At 37.9% G+C, this 27,762-nt stretch overlaps 1 protein-coding gene across 3 annotated transcripts in view; it reads right to left on the minus strand.

Annotated features, from left to right (window-relative positions):
- Nucleotides 1-5,394: 5,394 nt before the first annotated feature.
- FAM185A (family with sequence similarity 185 member A) overlaps nt 5,395-27,762 on the minus strand; it is a 61,027-nt gene continuing 38,659 nt past the window's right edge. Inside the window, exons 8-9 of one of the 3 annotated variants that reach the window (XR_005565838.1) lie at nt 16,808-25,780; nt 5,395-14,843 (exon numbers count right to left, since the gene is read on the minus strand). Coding sequence is in view for 1 of the 3 variants with exons in the window: in XM_027741762.2 (XP_027597563.1) it covers nt 25,665-25,780 (116 nt within the window). In the remaining 2 variants the exon portion in view is untranslated. Of the gene's footprint in view, nt 25,781-27,762 lie in introns of all 3 variants that reach the window. The other 2 variants (XR_005565837.1, XM_027741762.2) reach the window with 2 other exon arrangements.

Consider the following 27,762-nt stretch of genomic DNA (forward strand, 5'->3'; position numbering starts at 1 on the left):
CAAAATTTTTAAGCAGTTGTAAAGCTGTTGTAGTACTCTGTACTTACTTTATTGCTTTTGCAGACACTTTTAAAAGTTTCAGCATTAACAAAGTTATAGATTTTAACACATCTAAACTTGCGTGGTGGGTTGACCCTGGGGGCCAGGTACCCACCAAAGCTGGTCTCTCACTCACCTCCGGTTACAGAATAAGTATTTTTAAATTTTTTTAATTCAGTATTGCCAGGACCTGCCATCCTTATAGACTTCATGCGAGTTGGTTATTCTGAAGTTACATTTCTTAAATTTGTCTGTCATCTAGAATGAAAAACAACTGCACTGTGAAATAACACCAAAACTACCACAGTGGCTGAATTGTTGCAGAGTAATTAACTCTTTATGAATTCTAACTTCTTCTGTAGCTTGTGGTCACACAATGAGGCTCTGTTCAGGTCATCGGTTTATTAGTAGTGCTGAGACTTTGGGATTTGCAGTGATTCTTTGTGCTGCAACAAATTGTACAAGCCAAAGTATGATTCTGTCCTGCATAATTTCTGGGATTAATTTTTTATTCATCAGGGAGCACAAAAGAAATACTGGGAATGCATTGAAAAGCTATGTATACAGTAATGTTAAACATACCAGAGATATGAACTGTATTGAAACACCAAAGTTGTAGTCGTATTGTGCCTCTCCACTGTGGTCTAGAAAACAATTGTTAGTGAAAGAATTGCTAATAAGGTGTCTTCAATGTGTCGAGTTGCTAAAACTGGAAAGCAAAAAAAAGCATGTTGGGGAGCCAGGTTAAACATTGCAGGACTCCACATTAGAAGTGCAGGTAGGTCCTGCTTGTGCACAGGGTTCAGAGCCAGTTCTGCTGCTTCGTTTGCTTTTGTGACAAACTCTCTCAAACAGTGAACACAGAAATCTGAGAGAATCCTTGTGAAAAAAATTTACCCTAGAGACTCTTCACTCAGTCACTGTCCAAACAAAATTCTGACCAAAAACCTCATTATTTGGCTCTAACACAAGAGTTTGTGCAAAAGTAATCAAAATGTGAAAAAAAAATTAAAATGCCTGTATCTTTTATGGAGGTCTGACTATAAAAAAGAAAATTAAGCTAAATAAAGAGGGTTGGGAAATCCAAGACTTCCCTTAATGCGTTCATTTAAAATATCATAAAATTATATCTGAATGAAAATTATGCTGCCTTGAATTATAGTCTCACAATGTTTCAATATAAATGTTTTCTTCTCCTTGCCTGCCACAGCTAGTCTTTTAAAATGCTGTGTTGCTTCTTACTCTAGTTTTCACATAGCACAACCCGTGACCTCGGCAACAAGCCAAGCTCTTTTGCTTACACTGCACTGCTAAGGCTTTCAGTTTTCTCTTTCCCACAAGACAGATAAAATTAACCCAAAAATTGACCATTTTTAATTTTTGTCATTTCTATCTGAGTGCTAACACCAGCAAAAAAACTGTTAAGATTTTTGCTGTTTGCTGTATTGAAGCATTAGCATTCATGCATGGATATTAGATACATTTTCGAGTATTAAAACATTAATTAATAAAAGGAAAACTTGCAGTCTGCTCTGTAACAGGCTACTGTTTGTATGCTTTGACCTGACATTATGCATTTTATTAGCATACAGAGGAAGTCATACTAAGATCTCTTTCAATTTAGACTTGGTAAGTATTGCTTTAAAAAGCAACTGAGGGCACAATGTTTTATGTGCAGTAATCAACACCCGTACGCTGTGCTGATAGAGAAAACTTGTGAGGCTTATATGCTTCCCTGCAGGCTGTGCAGTAGATCTCTCTTGCTTTTGCTGTCTTGCTGTTTAGAATGTGCAATTTAGATTTGTACTACACAAGACAATTTTACTTTCTGGTTTTTCAAATGACAGCAGAACCATTCTGCTCATCAAAGCAGAGCAGAATTTATTTCCGTAAGGATACCTAAGGGAAGGATAGGGGAGAAAAGATATAGCAGAGCCATATTTTTTACAGATTTGTGTCTCAAGTATGACTGACTTAAGCAAAATGGAAGTTTTTTCCCCCCACTGTTGGTGCCTTCCTCTTCTGTGGTTACTCTGAAACCCAGTGTTCCTTTTGTGACCTGTCTTTCAATCAGAGAACTTGTTGCATTTGGATGAAATGTATTGACTCTTTAGACTTGTCCCTGACAAGAGATTGTTAATTAAAAAAAAAACCAAAACCGACAAAACAGTACCTTATAGACAGACAGTAATTAAAAGATATAGTACTAATAAAAAAATACATTAAAGGTCTCTTTTGGGTTTGAAGAAGTTTATTATCCTTATCTCCTCAACTTAAAAATTGGAAGTTGAATAAAAGTAATCATTGCATATGTTCAGATTCTGATATTGTGTAAAAAGTTCTGCATCTTACATAGAGAGAACATATCCAGGGAAACTTCTGAAAATGAGCTAGAATAAAGGAAGTAATTCATCTTCATTTTAAATATATATTTTTTTAACTTCATTATTTTAGCATTCATCCCTTTACATTTCAGGTAATATTTCCTTCTTTATTCATTTTATTTTTTAAAACACAGATTTTTTTAAGTCTCAATAACTTTTTTCAATAGTGGGAAAGACATTTGTTCTGTTTTTGTCATTCCTGAAGTAACAGAAATCAGTTTCTTAAAGTTTCGAAGAAATTAAAAGAATATAAGAAATGAAAATAGTTGCAACTTAATGACAACATTTCCTTGGAACAAAAAAGCAACAACACAATGACAGAGCAAAGAAACCACCTTTTTTTTTTCTAGCTAGCCTCCTATCCCCCATTGTTTTCCCTCATATTTTACTCCTCTAAAATCCCTGGAATAGGGGGATAAATAGTGTGTTAAATTTTAAATAGTGTTTTAAATTATGAGTACGATGAATGTGTTCATGAATGCATAGAAAATATCACATGTAATTTTAGAGATCATTGTAAAGGTATTTACAGTAAATGTAAGATTTTTAAGCTTCTATTACAGAGAAGAAAACATCAGCATTTTTAGGACCAAAATCTGTCTTATAAAAGCAGACTCAGTGGAAATGCCTCCATGAGTTAGAGAAGCAGTTTTAGTCACCAGTTTTATTCGCATACTCTCCATATTTTTTTTAAAATGTCTTGAACTTTTTCTGATGTCTACATGAGACAGCCTTGACAGCTTTGCTCCAAGTGTGAGTGTCTGAAAGTGCTCAGCTGCCCGTTTCCTTGTTCTGACACAAGCTGCTAATGCACATGGCCTGGACCACCCATATTCCTGAGACGTTAAAAAAGTAATTAAGTACAAAAGTGTCAGGACATTTGAAGGAAATGTCTTCAATCAAGCAGGACTTAGACAGAAAAGCATAGCATAGTAATAAAAGATCCTGAGTTATATGGAACATCTAGCAACAAAAACAGTAGATGCCCTGACATAGACTCAGGGAAGCTTAATATCAGTGGTGAATTATATGCAATGTAATAATGACAGAGAAAAAAAATTACCTGGAACATAAAAAATAGGTAAAATACTTTAAAAATGGGAAGAACCCCGATACACTTCTGAAATCAAGGATAAAAAGGACATACAAAGCACAGAGAGAAGTATTCTTTGTTTCTGCACTTTCTTCAGGAATGACTGCCATGCGTGAAATTCTCTCATGATAATCTAAGGCCCCATTCTCTTGTGCGCTGAATTGTGTGCTGTGTGTAGTTACAATTCAAACTTGAGGATACTTTGTAATCACTGGGCACTCCTGAGTAGAGATTATATGGATATATGAACACTTAGCTCAATTTTCTTTTCTTATGTGTTTGTACTTAATGATCTTCAGATCCTGACTGGTCCTGAAGGCCAGGATGAAACATAAATAATTACTAATATTTTAATAGTAAGTTTCTAAATAGGGTGAAAAAAACCCACACAACCGAAAGTGGCATTTTGACTTTCCACAATTACCTCTTTCTTTTTACTCTTAGTGGGATTCTGAATCTGCAGTGACTTGAATTGATAGCCTGGCTCCACTTTTCGGTCTGTTCGAAAATTAGGCCAGTAGGAGAGCCTTGTAAAGGTTAATGAAAAAATATTATCAGGTCTAATAGATACGACCAGCTATGGACTGCAAATGAATGAGTTGCATTTGATTTCCAAAGGAAAGGATGTGACAAATCACACACACTCCCAAGGCAGGGAAAAAGAAATGTTAAAATATATCAAAGTGAGCTCCAAATTCAGCTATTATCCCTCCAAATTACTTGGGAGAATAGAGAAAGAGAGATTTAAACTTGGAGACTTACAAACTTAATTCTGCATAAAAATAGGAATTAAGAACAAAGAGAGTAATTGAAATTGATGCCAGATATTCTAACACCTTGAGTCCCAACACAAATCAGATGGAATTAAAAGTACTGAGCAATGTTGAAAATCAGGCTCAATATTTTTACAGGACGTTTTGTTACAATGGAAGCCCTGTTGTCTGGACTTAGCCTAAAGAAACATTGGCGACCATAGTTTGTAAGTTATGATCTGCTCTAACAGCAAATGGTATTGGATACAGAAATTAAATTTTATGGCATTTGTTGTACACAAAGTTACACAGGGAGATTTCTGCACTGCAATGGAAAATTGTCTCTACAGTTCCTGTAAACAGATCTAACCCACCTTTATATTAGCTCAGGTGTTGGAAACAGTATAGTTAGTGTATACATTTGTGTGAGAGGAACTTTTTACTATGTGAAACTGAACTTTGTTCTGCCACATTTGTATTGTTAATGGCAAAACGAATCTGCATGGTAAGAATTACGTTGTTCTCTTCTAGTGTTGGATCCATGAAACTGGTGCCTGGCTGTGGCTAATCTGTGCAGAAAACTGACCATTTTAGAGGATAAATTTAGTACTAAATGACTCAGAAATAGAAGGTGGAGATATCTCCTAAAAGCTGTCTTCCAATATTGGAGTCACTCTGGGGTCAATCTACTTGTTTTGGAGTATGAACAGGAAGTAACATCTGTATATCTCTGGAACATAGAGATACATTACAGATGCTGACCCTGAAGGTTACAAAGAGATATGTGAACAGAAATCTCAGAAGAAGTTGAAAATAGTAGCACATGGTTATTGTTAGCAAGAGATGGTACATTCATTACAGTCCACAGTAGAAAGGCAGAGACTTGCAGCTTGTGAATGTAAATAAAGAAGAGCTGTTCTTTGGTATGTCATAGCCTCAGGTGACTTTTGCCTATAGCAAGTGAAGACCCTTACCAACTGCTGTAGTTAATACCCATTTTCCCATCTGCAGAAACCATGGTGAAATAATAATAAATTATGTTCTGCTACTGTTTGTAGGCCTCATGTAGTAAAGTAAACAAAACAGAACAAAAAAGTAAAAATTGACCGAAAAAAACCCCCAACTGTTACAGAGGAATAAGAAGTTTTATTTTAAAGTTATTTTCTAAATGGAAATGGTAAAATACATGCTATAGAAGAGATGCTGGACAAAGTCTTCCTTTTTGCGTTGGCAACAGAAGATTCATCCAAGACACAGGAGGGGATTTTTTTAAGTTAAAGAGGAAATATGTTTTTGGAGAGTCAGTGATCCTAGAGTGGATGATCCTACTCTCTGTGTTGCACAGTATTTGTTTTGCCAGCATCTGTTTCCAGGGGTTCCAATGATAATACAGCTCCAACCATATCTTTCATAAATGTCAGGAGTCTTAGTACAGAAGATAAAAGTTTTTAGAACTAGGTCAGTATTCTGGATGGGGATCCCTGATGTTATTTATCAGGGAATACTACTGAATAAATCAGGAAGTCTAATAAAACTTCTGATAATTGGCTCCTTTGTATGTATGATAGATACAAAAATAATAGTTTAAAATGTCATATAGATTAGACCTCCTACATAGAGCTTGTTTGAAGAGGTTTCTTTTTGGAAACATAGAAATATCTTAGTTTTTATATGTAATAGATGGTTCCTAATAACACTTCTTGTCTTCCAAGTCTTCACTCTTTCTGTTTTTAAATCTGGAAATAATAATGAAATAATTCAAAGTAGACCTTGATTTTCATTTAACAAAATAGTTGTTCTGTGATTCAATGTCACTTTAATAATATAAATTTATTATAAATTAACTTTGAAGGTATAACAGCATTAGTTGTCAAGTAGCAAAAAAATCTTTATAATATTCTCTAGTATTTCCTTAGCAAGTACATTAAAGTGGGAACAGTTTCAAATAAAGAAAAATCCAAGAAGAAATTATGTTCCTAGAGGTCACACTTATCATTATCAGTCTCTGCTGTAAGGAATTCAAGTTCTGGCATAAACCTGTTTGGGGTTTAAGTACATAAATGGTTTATTGTCTTGAATAGGAGTGCTTTGGTCAACAAAAATTTGGAATCTGTAGATTTTCATGAAGCTGTTGAAAGTAATGCTCACTACATAACAGTGTCTGCTGAGGAAAATGCAAATTTATGTGTTTTCATAAGTAGGATTTTCCAAGATTGGAAATCTCTCTCCTTGTTCCATTCTTTGGTTTTATTCAGCCTGTGAGATTTCAGGAATTTGCAAAATTTGAACTCCAGCCGCACTCTTCAGCATTACCATTATAGAGTCCACATCTGGATTCCAGACACTATTTACATGGGCTTATTTTCTCAGGCTGACACTTCCTCTCTGCCTACAATTAGGCAGTGCTGTTCACTGCCTAATTGTAGATAATTTATTAACCATGCGGAATAAAGCGATAACTTTGCTTTTCAGTAAAGTTTACTTTATTGGTATGAAGTACAGAGATATTCTGCTGTGACTATCAAAATACATTTTACAAAATCAACATTCAATTCTCCTTCAGTTTAGAGTATTTAGGATCAGACATTGTCCTGTTTCCTGGTGTACAAGCAGTAAAAATCACAAAGCATCTTTGGATCCTTTTGCACTCCTGAAACAGGAATTTACCGAAGTTTTCACCTCCCTGTTGTCTTGAATATGGAGGGTGTTCATACACCTATGAGTGTGACTGCACTGTTTCAAATCTTGTCTTGTGCCACAGCTGTAGCTATAAAGCCTTTAATTGTAAGGCAGCAATTTTAAGACATTATTTGGTCCTAGAAAATAGTATTTTGTTCTTCTAAAAAAAAACCCCAACAATTATGAAAAGTTCTTTCAACCCCAAATTTTGGAGGAGTGCATCTGTAAATGTATGTTTATGAGAGCCTTGGTGGAAGTATTTCACATCACACTACTTTTCTTCACTCCTTCTTTTTCAGTAGGTAGGAAAATAAAATTTTTCCCTTTCTCAATTGAATTATTTCTGCTTAGAATTCTTGAACCTTATACGTGCTTAAAAAGTATGAGGATAAACTATATGTGTTCTGCTGAAGAGAATGTCTTAAAATATGCGGTAATTCTTAGATGGAAGCTTTACTATACAGGCATTGGACAGTATTGACCATCTTAACATGTTGAATGTAATTACATGTAATCACATGTATTGATTTTTAAAATTAATTTTTCTGGAATTTTTTAGGGCTTGAGAGCCCTAGGCTGGCCTGGAAAAATATTGGAACTTTCTACATCACAATGCAAAAACATCAGTGATGCTGGGATTCTGGTAAAACTTCATCTATTTTTCAGTGTTCCCTGTAAGCCTCCCTATTTCTTTGAATTAACCATGTCCAAAACTGATCTTATTTTGCTCTGCATATCATCATTCATTCTTCATTACACCTTTCTACAGTCTCAAAAATTATTCTACCCTTTCATTCCTACAATTCCATACAGCAGAGATCCATTCAATTATGGCATGAAAAGGTGGATAGAGGTCAGTTTTTTGCTGTTTATTTCCATAGAGAATCTAGTGAGCATGCAATGAACTCAGTTTGAAAATTAAGAATGAAGAGAAAGAGATGACTGTTTCTAAAATGTATAGTTAAACTCTGAAATTTTTTGTCCTTATCACAGGTTGTTTGTAGTTTACCAAAATCCTTATGGAGATTTGATGAATTCAATATGATTGCATAGATTTACTGCTTTGTATTTCGAAAAAATATAAGAAATAAACACTAGTAAGTAACTTTACAGTATTAAAAAGAGCCATCCCTCTTGTTTGGAAGGAGAGAGGATTTACATCCAAATAAGAGCACTTTCTTTCTGTAACTGAGAATCATTCCTAACCATAAGTAACAGAAATGCTTAAATCATGTTTTTTAATTATATCAATTCCATGCCCATAAACAGTTGCAGATCATAAGGCTGCAGGTACAGGCAATGCCATCACATAATCCCAGTTTTCAGCTTCTACATTTTTTCCATTATAAATCTTCAACATCCATCATTTTATAGCCATATATTGTAAAAATGAGTTAGTTGTTGTTGTACCACAAGGGCTGCATCTGGATTGAATCTTGCTACCCAACATACACGTCAGGCCGTTAGGATTCGCCTCTTTGGGAATAATTCTGACTCGCCTTTCATGACTGTTCCATGTAAAGTTCCATGTTTTTAACAATGACCAAGTATGTACATCTTGTGTACCTCATGGAAAGTCGAGTAGTGCCAGTGCTGCTGCTCTCAGAGGAGAATATTACCTTCTGTGTTGTGCTGTGCTTATGGCTAAGAAGCTATTTCAGCTTTCTCATTACAGAGAGTAAGTTCAAAAAAAGACTGCGAAAAAGAAATGCTTACGCTTTCCTCGTCTGCCATATGAATTTGAACTTTCTGCGGAAGAAAGCAGCAGCAGGGAGGACGTGTAGGAGTAGCAGAAGCCATGTTGTCATGGATCCAGGGAGGACAGGAGAAAGAAGAAGAGATATGAAGCAACTTGAAACAAAATGGCAAATTCTTTTTTTAAGTTGAATGTAAGGATGTGAGTTTATGGAACATTTGTAGAGAGTAATCCCATTATAATCCCACTGCCTGTGGACAGTATAACAGTATGTAAATGCTTATGTGATCCCATATATTGTAAATAGGATCTTTGCTCATTCATAACTCAGGTGATGCTCACTTAATGAGCAGCACTTTAGTATCTGATATTTTCATTGACGTTTGTGTGTGTCCTCAGGCCTTCTTTACACAGAATTAAAATTGTGCAAATAAGTTAGAAAATTATATTTGCTTCATATGGCATTTGATTTTTTGTAATGTCTAAAGATTTTGCAAACTTCAAAGAAAATACAGAAGAGGTTGTGAAGGTAAATATAGACATAGAACCAGGGATACAGAGATGAATGGAGCAAACAAAGCTCCATCTCCTTTAGTTGCAAATATAATTTCAATGCTATTTGCGAAATAATGCAGGGGTAGACTTAAGAGTTAAGAGCAAATTCAGAACCTAACTTGGAAGGATATTTTAAATATGTATGTAGACAAGGTATGTTAGTAAAAATAAGATAAACATATCTCATAGGCATTGAAATCTTGGCTTCAGCTCATGTTACATACCCTAGCTGAGAATGTAGTGATTAAGTCATCACATCTGAGGCCTAATTCTGAAGGGTGTGCAGTTTCTCTTGCACATGGATAATAAACATTCAGTTGCTGAGTTGAGAATGTTTATGTGTTACAGGTGACAAACAGCCTGTAGAGCCAAGATTGAAATAGGAAGGGCACAGAAGCCGATCCAGAATATGAATTCTGAATTGTCCACTCTAACCAGTCCTAAGTTAAAACACTTGGCATTCTAGTATTTTGTAAAATAAAACAAGAACCCAAAGCCCAGGAAGCACTGCCTTCCTAGAGCTGTACTGATGGACAGAAAAAAGAAACTGGAGTGAGGATACAGCCAAATTCCCATCTATGATACAAATTTCAGATTTGATAAGTTTCTTTGCATCTGTTTATGTGAGACTTACGAAAATCACACAGAATCACATAATTTTTTGTCATAACAAAGGTAAGATTTTCCAGTAATCAACGGTATGTTAATGTGCGAGTTCCTGTTTTATGTAAGACAAAAATAGCTGTGTGTTAGTGGCAATAGTCTGATTATTGCAGAGTTTTTTTCAAAATGATAAATATGTAATATTTGTCCATGATAAATAGGTGCATTTTTGTGCCTCTCTGTGTGTGCATGTGTTATTTATCCATGTGATCCTTAATCTGTTTACCTCAGGACTAAGTCTTGAAAGCTTTGAAAAGCTTCATGCAACCAATGGTTTTTATTCAATCTACTATGTAAGTATTTCCTTCTTTCCCCTATAGAGGTAGAATTGCATTCCAGTAGATGACAAATTACACTAGCCTTAGGCCAAGATTAGCAGGCCTGGAAGATAACTCAGTAACAAATATCTCACCACGGTTTTAAGCTGAACATCACAGAAGAGGAGAGACTCTCACTGAAGCCAAAGCTTCGGTAGAGCTGCGGAATGTTCTGTGATGCTCAAATCATGGGGCTGTTGGGTGAAGAAATATGATTTTAGGTATCTCTCTTCAAGAGAACATTTCCAGAAAAGGTTTCAAGAGAAGGTCTGCCTTCTTCCCTTTGTAGGCCTAGAAGTGATTATTTTCAGGCTTCATAAAGATTCAGGCCAAAAGGTAAAAAAGTTTTAGAGTGCAAAGGAGAAAAGTGTATTTTAAGAATCTATGTGACCTTTCACGAGAGTTTGTTCTTTTCCAAAACTATCTGTTTTACAGGGCATATGAAAAAGCTATCTGAGTTATAAAGGTGTTGAAATTGGAGTCAGTAGGATCTACAGATGTTTATTCACTCTAAAAAGGAGGATAGAAATTGTAGTCAACCAGTATCACAGTTAACTGTCCTGAACCCCACAGAGCATATTAGAACCCAGAACTTGTGAGTGACAGTCCTAAGTTCTTACCCATTTCTTTCCAAGAAAATAATGTAATTTATACATATTTTTTTTCATTAAAAAAAAAAATCTCAAAGTATAATATATAAGCAATGGAAAATAGCCCTTTAATGCACCTCTTCTTTTACTAGTGACATTCACAGCCAACAGCTGAATGACTTCACTACTAGTAAAGGGTGCCTGGAGAACTGAAGTGCCCAAAGTGGATCCAAGGGCTGATGTACATGTGTTGTAATTGAGGTCACAAAATACCTGTAACCCTGCCATGTCTCTTACTGCCCTCAGCTGACAGATGAAGCTGTGAAAGCAATGGCATTTCACTGCCACAGACTAACATCTGCCAACATAGCGGGTTGCCCAAAGGTATGTATAAGAAATAGGGAGATGGTTCTGGGATTGCTATTGCAAAGAATTACTCACTATTTCATTCAGAAATTTGACCTGCTGGCATCGTTCAGCTGCTTTTCCCTGAGTTTTAAGTTTTGAGACTTAGCTCTTGAGAGGGTTTGGCATACTACTAATGGTTGCAGTTAAAATATAAAGGTGTCCATTCCTGATCAGATAAAAGTTGGTCTCTCTGGGGGTTGATGTCTAGGGAAGGGTGAAGGAAGAAGGGCTTCTAGTGATACTCCTGCAAATATTCTCTCAGGGTTTTGGGTGCTTCCAAAAGGTAGTGTTTTTGCTTTAATAATGCTTGGTATTTTCATGCTTTATTTTTTCCTGTGCTCTTTCTGAGCCCAGGTAAAGTATAAACTTGGGCAATAGAACTTAATATCTGTGGCTGTACATGGCAGGGCAAGTGGCTACTTTGAAATAGCAGAGGTGCCTAAAACCTGATGCACTCAGAGATGTAACTTTATGCTTAATGATTTTGAAGATTCTAAGCCTAAGAAACTAAATCCTTTGGAAAATAAAATTTATGAGTTATTTGGATAACTTCTACCTATGGAAGGGAGCCTGTTTTTTTATAGTCAGTGGAGAGAAGTGTTTCTACAAAGCATCAGTCAGGGAACCTTTCCTCAGTTCTTTGAGAAAGCCCGTCTTTGTTGACTACTAAAAGGAGACTTAGAATAATAGTTATACCAGGGCTATATGAATATTCCCTTAATATCCAAGTTAATGTGACAGTTTTTCTAGTGGTTCCCACTGTCACGAGTGTGCTGGGGAGTCTAATGAAGTGCACTCTTTAGTAGGTATTTATTACCAATAAAACCATGTGTAGTTCCAGCCATATTCAATTAACTAGCATCTGTTCAGGAAAGCTGCTCATTTTCATTCAGGATGTCTAGGTATCTGAAAAAAATTACAATTATTTACAGCAATTAATTTATTTAGATTAAGATTCATCTATAGTGAAACTTAGTTCCTCTTTACTGTGAGCTTACAACTTCAGCATTTTTGCCTCCTGTATTTTCTGTATAATTTCTTTTTGATTCAAGTCTTGCATCTCGGTTATCTTTTTCCTGTATCAGAATGTGTGTTCCCTTTTGAAATTATTGCTATTATGAAGGTCTATATGTCTTCCCTATACTTTGACTTAAAAGTTCTGGCTTTCGTGTCATTAATTGTTTCAGTGGGTTTAATTATTTTCTTTAACAGCAAAACAAAATATTTGCTGCATTCTGACAATAAGCATGCAAATGCAATTTTAAAAATGCAGATTTAAGTTTTTTTAATTTCGTGCAAGAAGTTGTCATGTCACTTCCATCACCATCAAGTGGGAATAGACAAGTTTATTACTACTTTTGGAAATGTTCAGCTTGAACTATCCTTTAAAATCTCGCCACTCACTGGACCAGTTTCTCCCTTTTTTTTCCCACTGAAGCGCCCATGTCCTGTTTCCTTCCCCAATAAGTCTGCAGCCATCGCTTGTCTCTGCCTTCCTCCTCTCCAACACCCATCTCCACAACCCCTGGCTATCCTTTCAGTGCTCCACACAGCCCTCACATCCTCTCATTCCCTGCAGTGGTTGAACGCAGCCTCCTGGGCAACTAGTTTGAGACTACTTGGCTGACTAATTAGCCAGTCCTAAATTATAGATATTCTTTGATCAAGTTGTATGCCTCCCAAATGTGCATAAGTTTCTCAGCCTCTAGGCCAAAACCCACTGGCTGTGTTTCAGATCTGACAGGCCACTGTATCTTACAATAGCCCTCGGTTTATTCTTTGAGATACCTATTGTACACCATTAATTACTATATACATGGGGCTCCATCTCCTGTATCCTTTGCTTTTAGATAGATATTGAGCTGTTTTTCCACAATGACAGTGGTAATGGAAGTTGTGCATGGAGATCTTCCCAGAGTAGTTGAAGTCAGGTAATGTTGCAATCAGTCTTCTCTGCTGTGCTTCCCGCTATATGTTATATACCAAGAAAGGAAACCCAAAAAACTATACACCATAAAAAGTCAGTAAACACATTTAGGCTGGCAATTGGCAGATTTTCTGATTATCACAGCAGTGAATTGTGAAACAGCATCCCAGGAAAGGATGCAGGGGCAAACTCTTAAGGCATGTCAGTATGGCTCCTGGTAAGGGAGTGAACTGGGTCATATTTTGTAGTTCCTGCAAATGGGAACAATGAGTCAACTCAGTGACCCTGTAATCCCCTTCCAACACTTTGTTCCTAGATGGTATCTTTTCTTTAAACAGTTATAAAGCCAATCTGTTAAATGCTAATACCCTATTTTCAGAAAAGAACATCAAGATTCTTCCAAATAAACCTACACATAGGTTTACAAGTCCTTTTTTGACTTGAATCCAGCTTGCAGCTCCATAAAATGAGATGGGTACACTTGTGGATGTTAAAGCTAATGGGTCTTACAAATCCTTTGGCAATCTGTAGTGTAAATTGAGGGTATCCAGCTGCTAAGTAGGGAAATATTTTCCACTCAGAGACTGTTTAAAAAGGTCAGGAGATTAAAATCAGAATGAACCTGTTCCAAAGGGTATATGTTAATGTGTCCTGCAACATCAGAATATATTATATTCAAGAAAATGAATTTTTAAAAAAATCATAGAAAGAGAACATGGGAAAAAAATAGTATAGAAATACATGTGCGCTAAGAATATTTTGGATGTGTTATTCAGGTTACGCTAAAATTAGAAGACCTTATCACTTTAATCATATCTTTTGGGACAAATTGTATTTCAGTGAATTCCAGTGACTTCAGTGAATGGACACTAAGCCTTCCTGTCATGCTTCTGTACACCTTGGGCAGGTACAAGTCATTTTGCAAATGCTGATTCTATAAAATATTCAGCAGTGTTGTTCTGAGTCTTATTCAGGGAATGAACCTGATTCAAGGGTAATTCTTATTTCATAGGGAAAAAATGAAGTTGCTGTGGGAAACATATCCTACACATGAAAATATACAGCAAGAACTGAAAATAAATCTCTGGTTAAATGAATTGGCTATTTAAATAGCAAAGTTCTGAAGACACAGTTCAATGAACAATGAATTCTGTAATTCAGTCCTCTAAAGGGAATAGATTGAGTGTATGACGAATGTAGATTTCTCTAAATGCATCTGATACCAATTACTGACTACAGAGCCAACAACTTCTTTTTATTTCAATAGGAATATTAAACTACTTAATGATATTTTAATCTATTTATTAATCTATTACAAATCCTAATATTGAGCATATAAATAAATCTGGAATAAGCAAAGCACATATACATTCCTCTATATACCAGGAGGACTGTCATGAGGTAGCGTTCGTTTGTTCCAAGGTCCCGGTTTCATCTTGCCTCCTTGTCCCTTTTAGATTCTCATGAGATTGGCTCTTTAATACAAGTGAAACCCTCATCTCTTTCCATCATCCTGCTCCAGTGATTTTAATCAAATATCTTTAAAAGGTTTTTACTATGTTCCCTCTTGATTTCTGGTCCTGAATGAACAAGGTAATTAAAGTATTGCATAATGTATTCTTGACTGTTCCTGTTGAGGTCAGTGGAGCAATTACTAGCTTGCATGGCTGTTTATGTACCCTGAAGACTCTATGTGCCATGTTTTTCTCAAATGCAACTTCCAGCATCAATGGCAAGTTCCTGAAAAATAGAGTTGTGAGGTGAAACTAAGCAGCTGTGCTTCAGAGCTAAAAAACCCCACTAGACATTCAAAAGGTCTTGGTGTGAGACACCAAATTGTAACAGAGAACTGAGATAAAAACCTTGATACAAATGCATCCTAATAGTTCAGTGAGAGCAATGCAATATCAGGTAATGCTAAGGGCTTCTATGTCCTACATGGACATATATGGTTGGGAAAGTTAAACCATCCTCAGTAGGTGAAAAAATCCCACAATATTTTAGACTAGACTAAAATCACAGTTAACTAACTAATATCTAATATTAGAAAGTGACAGTTTCTGTGGAGCCTCTTGGAGAGACTCAAGAATTTTGCTGTGCCAGAAACTTTACTTCCATTTTAAAATATAGTTTTCCCACAAATCAGACACTAATGCTGTGCTCAGTGTTTTTTCTTTCAGCTGTTCAATAATCTTCTAACTTCTGCGTGTCTTGTTGCTTCATTTACAGATAACTGATACACGTAACCAGTACTTGGCTGCAGCCTGTCATTGTCTTCACTTCTTGGATGTCTCCAGTTGCATTCATCTTACTGACAAAACACTGAAATGTCTTTGGGAAGGTTGTACTGTAGAAATATTACCCAGAGGATGAGGATTTTCCTAATCTTAATTCAGAGGTGGCTGTGAACCCCAAAACTTGCTTCTTTAACTAGGGGGTGTCCACACTGGTGCCTTAGGATTCCTGTGGTCTGGTGGGTTATGTACATATTCCAGTGTCAGCCAGAAGTGAAGAGAAATACAGACCCCCATCTATCTTTATGGCAGACAATGTCCATTTAGGGAAGTTTCTGCAGACACAGGATATCACCTCAAGGGCACACGGGAATATGAAGGAGAAAACCAGATGCGGCCTAATGCTCTCAGCCATCGCATTATGTACTTCAGCTCACTCCAAGAGTTTGTGGGAGCCTGTTTCCCAGTGACTGAATGTCAGTATATGGCAGAAGTAGGTGTAGGCCTGTGCTCGAAACACAGGATAGTTACAGAGAATGAGTAAAGGTATGGTGCCGTGGCCACTGTCCCAGGGAGCCTGTTGCAGTGACTGACCTCTTAGGGAAGAACCTTTTCCTGAAGTCCAGTCTGAATTTCCCCTGACACAGCTTGTGCTTTATCACTGGTCAGCAGAGGAGGAGGTCAGCACCTCCCCCTCCGCCCCCTCCACTACCCACCCTTGAAGAAGTTGTACATGAATTGCCATGAGGTCGCCCCTCAGCCTTCCCTTCTCCAAGTGACCTCAACTGTTCCTTGTAAGTCTTGTCCTCAAGACATTTCACCATCTTGGCCACCTTCCTCTGGATGCTCTCTAATAGCTCTCTATTCTCTTTATGTTGTGGTGTCCACAATACTCAAGGTGAGGCTGCCCCAGTGCCGAGCAGAGCGGGACAATCCCCTCCCTCACCCGGCTGGCGATGCTGCACCTGATGCCCCCTCGGACATGGTTGGCCCTCCTGGCTGCCAGGGCACTGCTGGCTCATATTCAACTTGCCATCAACCCAAACTCCCAGATCCCTCTCTGAAGGGCTGCTCTCCAGCCTTTCATCTCCCAGTTTGTATGCCTCCAGATAATTTATCAAAACATTAGAAAAGTACTGGCCCTGAAATTGAGCACTGGGGAACCCCACTGGTGACTGGCTGCCAAATCCAAACCCACCACATCTACTGGCTTCCCTTGGTCAACCAGATGGATGACTTTGTCATAAAAGGAAATTAAGTTGGTTTAGCAGGACCTTCCCCTCATGAACCCATGCTGGCTATGCCCAATGACTGCATTGTCTCTCAAATGTTCTTCAGTAACTTCCAGAATAACCTTCTGGATAATTTTACCAGGCACTGAAGTGAGACTGGAGGGCCTGTAATTGCTGGGGTCTCCCTTCTTACCCTTCTTGAAAATTGGGAGAGCTGAGTTTGCAGTTGATTTTTCACCTGTGAGTCTCAAAAGTTGTGGCTTCAATGAACACCACCCTTCCATGGGGGTTAAGAGCATCACAGCCCAGGCACAGTGGCCAGACATGCCACAGGACCTGAAACTGGACAGGAATTAAAGTTTAGACATGGTTGATATATCTGAGTATACAACTTAATAAAAATTTATGAGACTAAGAAATATATAATACCATCTTATATGGAGAGTCTATACTAGGAGAGCTCTAACCCCACTCTAACAGGACCATGGTCGGGAGTGCACTCCCTGCTAAACCATTCCAGGGATTACTAGTCACTTTAGAGACCACAAGACCAATGTAAATGCTTAATAAGTTCAAAGATATTTCCAGTGAGCTTCACACTTTCCAAACACCCCTCTGTTATTTCCATGTCTAACCACAAAGAATTCTGCTGTCATTGCTCTTATATTCACTTCTCTCCGACTTAGTTTTCTCAATGTCATCTCAGAACTTCCTTCTTAAAACCTCTACTTCTAATTAAATGCTTGTTAGATACAGAAAGTGCTTTGAAAGATTGGTATGCGAGAGTAGTAATTGAAAAAAACAACCTAAATTAATTCAGATTCATTTAATCTCTTCATAGCTTTATGATTTACAGTTTTTCTCATACTAAGCCTCGAGAGATTTTCTTTTATCATCAGATTACTGTTGTTGACTTGTTTATTCTGTGACTTCACATCACTCTTTAGAGCAGCAACACTGCACTGCTTCAGCCCTCTAAGGCCTTGGTTGCTTATCCATCTTCCCGTCCAGGTGAGGTGTAATAGGAACAGAAATTTGTGTGAATTCCAACTTGTGTTGGGTGAGCCACGATCAAAGACCTGACATGACTTATGTGCATTGTTGCAGCCTGGATGACCGAGGATTATGCCTCTGCCTCAGAGTCCCATATGCTATGGGTTCTCCAAGCGTCTTGATTAAACTCTTCTGACTCAGCCAAGGAATTTCTCAACCAGTTATTTTTACTGTAAAGAAAACCCTGGAGAGTTATAGATCTTTGCAAAACAAAAAAGCAACCATGAGACACACATCTCCGCCCAGTGTTATCTTTGCCCTTTTTGTGATTTTTAGAACCAGGCAAACTTTGCCAATTTTACTTTTTTGAGCCTGATTTTCTGGACAGCGGATGGTCCTTTTCTTTGCCAGCCTCAGCCTCTAATCCTTTGCACCATATGTTCTATGATAGGAAACTCCTGAGTCTGGGACAAAAACTATCAGACGGATCAATCATGCAGATTAATTCAGCACTGGATATTTTTTGCTTGTTCTTTCCAACAGGTCCAAAGACCCTCCCTAGACCCTGCCAGGCCACAGGCCAATGATATTCAGAAGATAAAAGGGAGTTCACAGCTAGATTCACATATATTCCACATCCTGCATGTTTCCCACTTTAGCATTTTTTCATTACAGTTTAAGGTCAATATGGCAAAAATGATAAAAAATCTATCTTTTGCCAATAACTACATCAAAAGCACAGCATGATTCTATAATTAGTTATCTTGCAGTGTCTCTTCAATGACATCAAAAGCAATGACAGTATTGTCACCGTCACAACATATTTCTATAAAACTACGTGTTTCAGTCACAACCTATATGTTTTTTGTAAGGAATAATAAGCAACAGGTTGTCAGGAAAATAAACAATGGGGCCTCATTCTCTGTTTTCAAACTAACTCTAAAACCTCATTCAGGTTCCTAGATTTTCACAGGATGTAAAGGCTGGTTTCAGATGTTCTGCATGTGTGAAACCTACACTGCAGAGACATTTCATTCCCTGTTTAAAGAGATCATCTATGTAAAAATCAGATTCAGCTGGAGAACTAAACATGCTAGTGGCTTAGGTTCTAAATAAGCAATGGAAGAAATATGTTTTTAGTTTAAAGTTGCCCTAAAATCTCTATGGATCCTGTATACTTCACTGTGCCAAAGGAATTCCCCATTATTTATTGTTAAACACTAACCAGTCCTAGCAGACATCTCTTAATAGACTAAACCTTTCAAATATTGAGTACATCTCTTGTATCGTGTCACATTATTTTTCAAAGTTTTTTTGATTTTTACTGTTTTGATGGATTAAAATAGAAAACATGTGGAGCCACAAAGTTCTTCAAGTTTCAGTCCAATGTAGCTTCATAGGAAACAGTTACTAGTGTATAAATTGTCCATTCTTTCCAGTATCAGGCAGCATTCGAGGTCATATTTGCCGACATACTGCCCTGGTTCCAGGTTTAATAAATGTTAGAAGAAAAAAAAGGTCTCTGTGTCCAGAGGCTAATGACCTGTCAATTAAACCTGTTTCTAAATGCCAGAAAGAATCATGGATAATCTATCTGTGGGAGAATATAGTACTGGTACAGTTTATTTCTTCTACTGGAGAAAAAGAAAGCTAACTAACCACTTTTTAAAGCATAGCCTCTGTAGGAAAAAGTTGTGTCAGTTGTGATTTGCTTTGGACTAATCCTACAGGAAATAACACAGTGGCATCTTCAGAGAAACACTTCACTATAAAACATTCTGTGTTACCATTTCTAGATGCAAAATGAGAAAGGAAAGATGTCATTGACAACAGAAACCAGCCACTCTTCTGCTCTCCCCAAACTGCATCTCATCTGTAACAGTTTTGTTCCATCGAAAGATCTTCTTTAAGAGCAAAATTAAATGTTTCCTTCTTTCTTGTATGCACTGATATAAAACTAGTTACATTTCTCCTAAAATTATGACTACACTGTTAACAAGTGACTCATCAACAAATGCTATTAAAATTTTTGCCTTTTGAAGAAAAATTACATTGGATCTTAATAGCTACAATACATTTGGCATTTGAAGAACATTCTGATTTTTGTTTGGTTTTGTTATTTTTGTGTTTTCTGATGGTTGCTGTTGGCTGGAAAGGAGATTGCAAGAACTCTTTTTTCCTGAAAAAGCAGAATTTCTTAGGTATTATCCAAATATGCAGGTCTCAAGGCAGGAAGGATCTGGAAGTCCAACACATATGTAACTGGAAATGAAGACAACCTACACATGACTAACAATAATTACTCCTAAGTTTTCTTCTAAAAAGCAACAAAAATAAAGTACTGTCTTCTCACAGACTCTCAATTGCTCCTTGAAGTGGCACAGAGGCTCCTGGAGTGCCATGTTTCAGCCATCATGTGCACATGAACTGGATGCCATAAAATGATAAAACTACTGCAGCTGACATAGGCCTCAGAATACTTTGGATTCAATGTAGTCTTAGCACCTTTGGTAACCTGGAGCATGCATGCAGGATGCTTCCTGCTTTTCCCATTAGCTGCCTGCCTCCACTTGCCTCTTTGGCTTGATTTCTCCTGCACTTGCACTATAAACAGTTCTCCCATTTTTAAGTTTTTATTTTCCATTACTTTTTACTCTTGATTGGTTTCTGTAACCTCATCTCAAAAAGTCTTTTTCAAAACCTCTGCTTTTTATTATGATGGACCCAGTCAAACATTGCTGAATTTTGGAAAGGACAGGATTCAGACCATGATGCAGAACTGTATTTCCTACCCCTTCTCGGTAAAAATGATTGAAACTTTGGAAAAGGATGCAATTACGTATTCCAGTGCGGCTCAAGCTGTGTGATTGGGCCAGTACTTTTGTCTCACTTATACCAGGAGATAGTTGTTTTGCCAAAGATAATTGCAATTATTTCCTGAAATGCTTTTAGTCATCAATGTGTTCATTTAAGGCACTATATAAATAAATAAGCAGGCTCTATCATAGTACAGTATATCTTAAATAAACAATCTTTTTTGCCATGTGTTGACGATTAATGAATGGCTGTTTCTGGCAAACCATTCAACTGCAGGTCCAGGCATCAGACACCATAAATTTCCAAAAAAATAGTAACAGCTCCCCTTATACATGCTTCAGACAGCCACCATACATTGCAGTTTCCATGAAAAACAGGAATTTGGACTTAGATGAGTTGATTTTTGTTTTATAGCTCAGAGCTTATAGCTCATATAAGTTGTGCACACATTCCTCCATGGCACAGGCCTCCCTAATATAAAAACAGATGCAGCCTTATGTTCATGTGGTTTATACAGTGTGTCAGTGTTGGAGATTTAAAAAAAAGTATCCTGCAGTGGCTGAAAAGGAGTTCTCCTTGCTTCACTAATTTTGTCCCTTTTCCACTCCTGCCCACTTCCTATTTCCTGCTGTGGTGGTGCCAGTATTACAGCTGGGCATGTCTGCCTCTTTTGTAACCAACTCAGCATTTCCACTTTAGGAAAAAAAAAAGAAAGAAAAAACACTGCAGTAGCACTACTGGCAGATAACACAGCACTTTAATTTGGAATTTTTTCTAGTATAGTCTAGAAGCTGTATACTATATCATTACAGAGCTTAGGAATTGGTCAGCAGGAAGGAAGACTGCCTTGCTGTGGCTGTGACACACCAGATCTGGTTGAATCTCCTGAAGAGGAGATGTAAAGAGTTGGCTCTTCCTCAAGGAGCACAAGAGCACACAGCCCAGGGGAGGTTTCTGGAGCACAGGAGCAGCAGTGGGGGAGGTGGGTGTGGAGCCAGGAGTGGGCTGACTGCCAGGTCACAGAAGGGATGGAAACAGAGAGATGTTCAAAAGACTGAAAGTGGCAGGTTGAGTTTCTTCAGCTTGAGAAGGTAATGAAAGTTGCTAGACTGATACTGCTGGGAAAGGAGGGAGAGGAGAGAGCTGCCCTTCAAATCCTTTTTAGGGTGTCTCAGATAGGAGGCCTGATTTTCTCCTATTTTGATGTAGTTTGTTGCTTTTGTGTTCTAATGCCGTTAAGAGGCAGTGGCCACAAAATGTTGAGGGAGATCTGAAGGGTCATGGGTAGTTTTGGACATCGCAGATAACTCTTTTCTGGTTCAGCTATCAGAGAGGCTGCAAAACACAGCCTTGGGATGGTCTAGGACCAGTGCAGGTAACTGTAAGGCTCTATAGCACTGCCCTCTGTGTACTCAATTCCATTTCTGAAACAATACACTTTACAAGAGGTGGGTGACAGAAGATAACTACAATGGAGAGGGTGCCCAAAAAGAAAGCAGAAGGTGAAGGAGGAAAGGGTAAAAATACTTGGAGGTGTTAAAGACACTGTTCAAATAGAAAAACAGAGAGAAAGACCTGCACACTTACTTTAGCCTTTCTATAGAGCTAAGAAAAATCACTCTGGAGATGCTGTGATACCTTCTGATGCAGCTGGTTTCTTTATCTTGTTTGGTGTTGTTTTCGTCCAAACACAATGCTGTCATTCCAGTGGCCTTGCCTACTCAGATCTGTGTTTAGGCAGACACTGGCACACTAGAGCAAGTGTGGATGAAGCCCACCAGGACCATTAAAGGGTTGGAATGCATGACTTTTGAAGAGTCTTCAGAAAATTGCTTTGCTAAGTCACAAGAGAAGGCTCAAGATGGAGGAGACCTTATTTGCTGTCTCTGATTCTGATCAGAGGATACAGAAGACAAGACATAGCCAGACCATTCTCAAAGGTGCACTGATAGGACAAGTGGCATACGTAAAATTCTGATTACAACAAAACTAATTTTTTAATCATGAGGCTGGTCAAACCCTTCAATAGGATCTCAGAGGCTGTGCAACCTTCAACCCTACAGATACTCAGAACTCATCTGGCAAAGCCATAACCCACCTTGTCTAGTTGGATCCATTTAAATCAAGACCAGGCTTAAATGATCTCCAGAGACCTCTTCCAACCTAATTTCTCTATGGCCTAAAAAATTATCTTCTGTTTAAGTTTCCACATAGCTCTTATAATAATCATAGCTTCAGCTAAAAAAAAGGAATTTTTCTCATTAAACTGCTTTTAGGGTTCTTTGTAGAAACAGCCTCTGAAAATGTTTGTCATTATTATTTTAAAACCCTTGTTGCAGACAAGCTGTCTTGAGAGAAACATGAATATAATGATGCTAATTTGGATATGACTGGGATGGTAATATAACTACCTTCACCAAAAAACACAGATCAGAGCCTGAATAAACAAATTCTTCAAATGAAAAATGAAGAAATTGCACAAAATCTCCTACAGTTCAAGGGTTTTTCTCTAGAGCATGAAAAGAACACGGTATTATTTTTTCTTAAAACTAATCACACTTTAATAAAAGGCCATTTGTTGCATTAGTAAGGAAGCGTTGCAAATCTTTCTCACGGGAGTGCAAATGCCTCCAAGCAAGACAGCTGCACTCAGACAGCACTTCTAACCCTCAGATGTTGATTCAAGCTGTCTTCATCTTTCGATAATGAAAGTTTTTGTAGTCCCATGCAGGGTAAGCAATAAATAAATCTGCATGTGTTTGGGGTTCTTGTGTGCCATGAAAGTCCTCTCCAGGCCATTAACACTCTGACTCCCCACAGAACTTCACACTTGACATGGCTGGTACTCATCAAGTACAGCATTCTTGAGTAACTGAGAACAGTGAGTAGGTAGTGACTGCTGATTCTTTAATATGCAACGATACATGTACATTTAAGCACAGTTCTCCACTTCTCAACAGCCACCTGTGCACCCAGAGCCCTAATTCTCATAAAACCCTCTTGGGCCGAGCTTGTCTCTAAGTAAGCTGCAGATCTGAACTGTGAGCTGGCTGGCAGCTGACAGATCAGGAGAATCAAATTAAAAAGAGCACAGATAAGAAAAATGTTAAAGAATAAATTTTCTCCTGCTACAAGAACATGTCTTCTCATCAAATGGATGAACAAAAAAAAAAAAGCACACATGGGATTTGCCATTCAAATTCTAATTACTGATAACCTACTAATCTTCACTTGTCTACAGAAAAATATAGTTTCACCTCATTACAGCAGAACAAGACATTACTTAATGTTTTTTGGGAAACTCCCAAGGATTTGTCCTTCTTCAGCTCATTCTTGACCTTTATATTAAGGTTCTAGCTTGTCTCAACATTTACTACCTTTGAAAGAATATAATAATTAGCTTTAGTGGTAGCACAATTTTTCTGCTGGCTTATTTAAACTTCTTTAAGCAAGTAACTAACAATCCTGATGTTTAAGTCCTGCTAGTTTTGGAATATGAATGCCTTAGCTTGCTTTCTTTTGAAAGTAGAACAAATAACATGTTTTCTTACTATGTTCTTTCTTATATTGCTGATGCAGCAGTCCCAAAAAGCACAACCTTAATCTCAGAGGGTGACAGGCTTTGTACTCTGTATGAATAATGGGAACATTAAATGGACTTGGTCTTCTGAAATATCTATTAGACTGGTTTTATGTTTCCATGTGGTGTGAATTTTGAGGTGCTTCTTTCACTTTGACTCCAGCATAGAAATCATTAGTTTCAAAAATTTTTCGGAATATCCAAACCCATTAGAGATTTATTAATATTGTACCTTTTAAAAGTATAATAATAACTAGTAATATTGTAATGCATTTAGTAATACTATTAGAAGTGTTTTATATATTAGCATTTATATTAAAAACACATATAACTTATCATAAACATCAGTGCCCACTTCATCTCAACAGTACACACAACAGCAAAAAGAACGTGGAGTTTTTAACCACCCTAAATTACAGTAAAAATGCTGCTCTTGACTACTGAAGTCCATCAACCAGGGACAATTATACCTTCTGGAGAATCATGTGGCAAAGAAGTTCATCTCATAATGTACCATTATGATCTAAAGCACACACACATGCACACAACCTAAAACCAGAGCTGACAGTCTGAACTCTCCTCTGCTACTCTCCATCCACTCATCTGGCAGAGATTCTTACATTTCAGTTTTAAAACACAAATTTCAGTACTTCTTTTATAAGGTGTCATACAGATGTATGGAAAGGCTTTTAAAAACTCCATTTACTTTACTGTGTGTTTCTGTTACAGTAACACAAAATCCTTCACAAAAATCATGTCTGCCCTTGTGCAGGGCCTACCTCCTTCTCTCACCTCCCTCCTCTCCCTTCCTGCCTCAAAGAGCTGACTGGCAGCCTTGCAGGATAGGGATGGAAGTCACTGGAAACAGATTACAGTTCTCAGTTACCAAGCCAATACTTCCATTCTATGGCAGCTTTTACTTCAGGGGAATGTTCATGTGGACTCTCACCTGAACTCCAGTTGGTGGAGTGTTCCTCCTTGAAATCAGACAGACCCATTACACTTCTATTTACTTTAAAAGCTTTTCTTTGCAGATGATCAGCAGCAGACATAGCTAGAGCTCTTATTCCTATCCAGAAACAAGCAGTTCAAGAAGACATGGAGCAAGTTTTGCCATTTCACAGCAATAGTTTTACACAGAGTATCCACTGACAAGGCAGAAACTACTTACGGTCCAAACACCAAACGAGAAGACCACAGAAGAACTACAGTTCTGAAAGTGATTTTATCCTATTCACAATAGAGACAATTTGGTTAAAGAAAATTCGTTGCATTTTGCATAAACCAACAGAATTTCCACAGTATTGAGACATTTAATTTAAAAGTGTAACAGAGCCTGCAAAGTACGTCAACTTGGAAGTAAATTCTCGTATCTGGAGATAAGAAGTGTCGAAAATGCTTTTTATTTTTAAATGACAATTCCAAACTTTTGTTTGAAACCTACCAGCTTTTAAACTGACATGGTAAGCGGGTCAAGGTATATAAATTCTGAATATGTAAGACCATCTTATTCCTAAAAGGCACTAAAAGTACATCAGACCTGTTTAGCACCAGCACTGTCACAGGCAAATCTTGGATTAAAACACCCTCAATTTTTAATATCCTTTCTCTCTTATATGAAGAATATACATCAACAAAGTTCCATAATTTTACACAAATGTTCCTTTACAATTTCTTGATTTAATCCCTTTGGCCTATTTCACCATTAAGAACTCTTCAGCTTGACAGACTGGATCCAACTTTGGCTTTTAAGATATACTTTGCCATTTTGTGTGTCAGCCTTAATCCATTTGTCTGTTTCATCCTTTTGATTCATGTGACCTGAAAAAAAGAGTTTTGTTCATTTAATTTCACACACAGTAAGTGTATCATCTTTACACTGCCATTCTTTCAAAGCTCCCTGGAAGAGAGCACACTCTTTCATTTGGTAGAATTTGTCTATTTTTAATAGAGGCTGCTGACATTTCATTCTTGATACAGTTTATTCGCATTAATCTTGTTTCCCATAATACATCATCACAATAAAGTTTTGGATCTTATTCTATAATACTGTACTTTTTATTATGGGCTAGCAATATGTTATGGTGGGCTAACCCTGGCTAGATGTCAGTGCCCACTAAAGCTGCTCTATCTCTCCTCTCCTCAGCTGGACAGGATAGAGAAAATATAATGAAAGACTCATGGGTTGAGATAAGGACAGGGAGAGATCAATCATCTGTTACCATCATGGGCAAAACACTCAACTTGAGGAAAAAAAAAAATTTTATTGCCAATCAAATCAGAGTAGGGTAATGAGAAACAGACCCAAATCTTAAAAAACATCTTCCCCCCACACCCCTCCCTTCTTCCTAGTTCAACTTCACTCCTAAATTCTCTACCTCCTCCCCATCAGTGGGACAGAGTGGGGAATGGGGATTGTGGTCCATTCACCACATCATCTATCTGTATTTCTCCTTCCCCCATAGGAGGAGAACTTACGTTCTTCCCCTATTTTGGCATAGGCTCCTTCATGGGCTGCAGGTGGATCTCTGCATCCTCATGGCCCTCTCTGGGCTGCAGGGGCACAGCTGCCTCACCAGGGTCTGCACCATGGGCTGCAAGGGAATCTCTGCCCAGAGCACCTCCTTCTGCTCCTGCTTCACTGACCCTGGTGTCTGCAGGGCTGCTTCTCTCATATATTCATTGTCACTCCTCTCTCTGCTCGTGCAGCAAGCTTTTTCCCTTTAACTGTGTTATCCCAGAGGTGCTAACAATGTCACTGGTGGGCTTGGCCTTGACTGGTGGTGGGCCCATCTTGGAGCCAGCTGGCATTGGCTCTACCAGACATGGGGGAAGCTTCTGGCAGCTTCTCACAGAAGCCACCCCTGTAGTAGACCCCTTACCAAAATCTTGTCACACAAATGCAATACATCTATCTATAAGTACTGGTTTTGTCTGGGATAGAGTTAATTTTCTTCATAATAGTTAGTACAGATCGTGTTTTGGATTTGTGCTGAAAATTGTGTTGATAACATATAAAATTTGCTATTGCTGAGTGGCCCTTGCACAGCATCAAGGCCTTTTCTGCTTCTAATACTGCCCTGCCAGCAAGGAGGCCATGGGCACACAAGAAGCTGGGAGAGGACACAGCCAGGACAGCTGACCAAAGGGATATTCCACATCACATGGCATCATGCTTAGTATATAAAGCTGGCAGAAGAAGGAGGAGGGGAGGAGCATTCTGAGCGACAGCATTTGTCTTACCCAGTAACTGTTACATCCCCTTCTTTCCTGGGAATGGCTGAACACTTGCCTGCCCCTGGGAAGGAGTTAAAGAATTCCTCGTTTTGCTTTGTTTGCATGTGCAGCTGTTGCTTTACCCATTAAACTCTCTTTATCTCAAGCCATGAGTTTTCTTACTTTTACTCTTCCACTTCTCTCCCCCATCCCACTGGTGGGAGTGAGAGGCTGCATGGTGCTCCGTTGCCAGTTGTAGTTAAGCCATGACACTACATGACATATTAATCTGGTTAAGTAATTTGAAAAGTTTTCATTATTACTGTAAATACAGAAAAGAGACCTCATTATCCAGATGACCAGACATGTTTCTACTATTACTGTTTTCTTATGATAATGGCCTAAAAAAACCCCAAAAAACCAACTCTGAAATGTCCGTCTTCTTACGTTTCACATAAATTTAGTTTCACAATTATGCTCTGAAAAGCTCACTGTATAATAGAGTTCAACTTACTCTCTCTTAGCCTCAGTTTCTTAATTGTAAAATGAGGGTAAGTGACCTTCCAAATTTATACAGATTTGTGTCC

Source organism: Pipra filicauda, unplaced genomic scaffold (genome assembly GCF_003945595.2).
Source record: "Pipra filicauda isolate LSUMZ 115617 unplaced genomic scaffold, ASM394559v2 scaffold555_size307855_pilon, whole genome shotgun sequence".
Lineage (NCBI taxonomy): Eukaryota > Metazoa > Chordata > Aves > Passeriformes > Pipridae > Pipra > Pipra filicauda.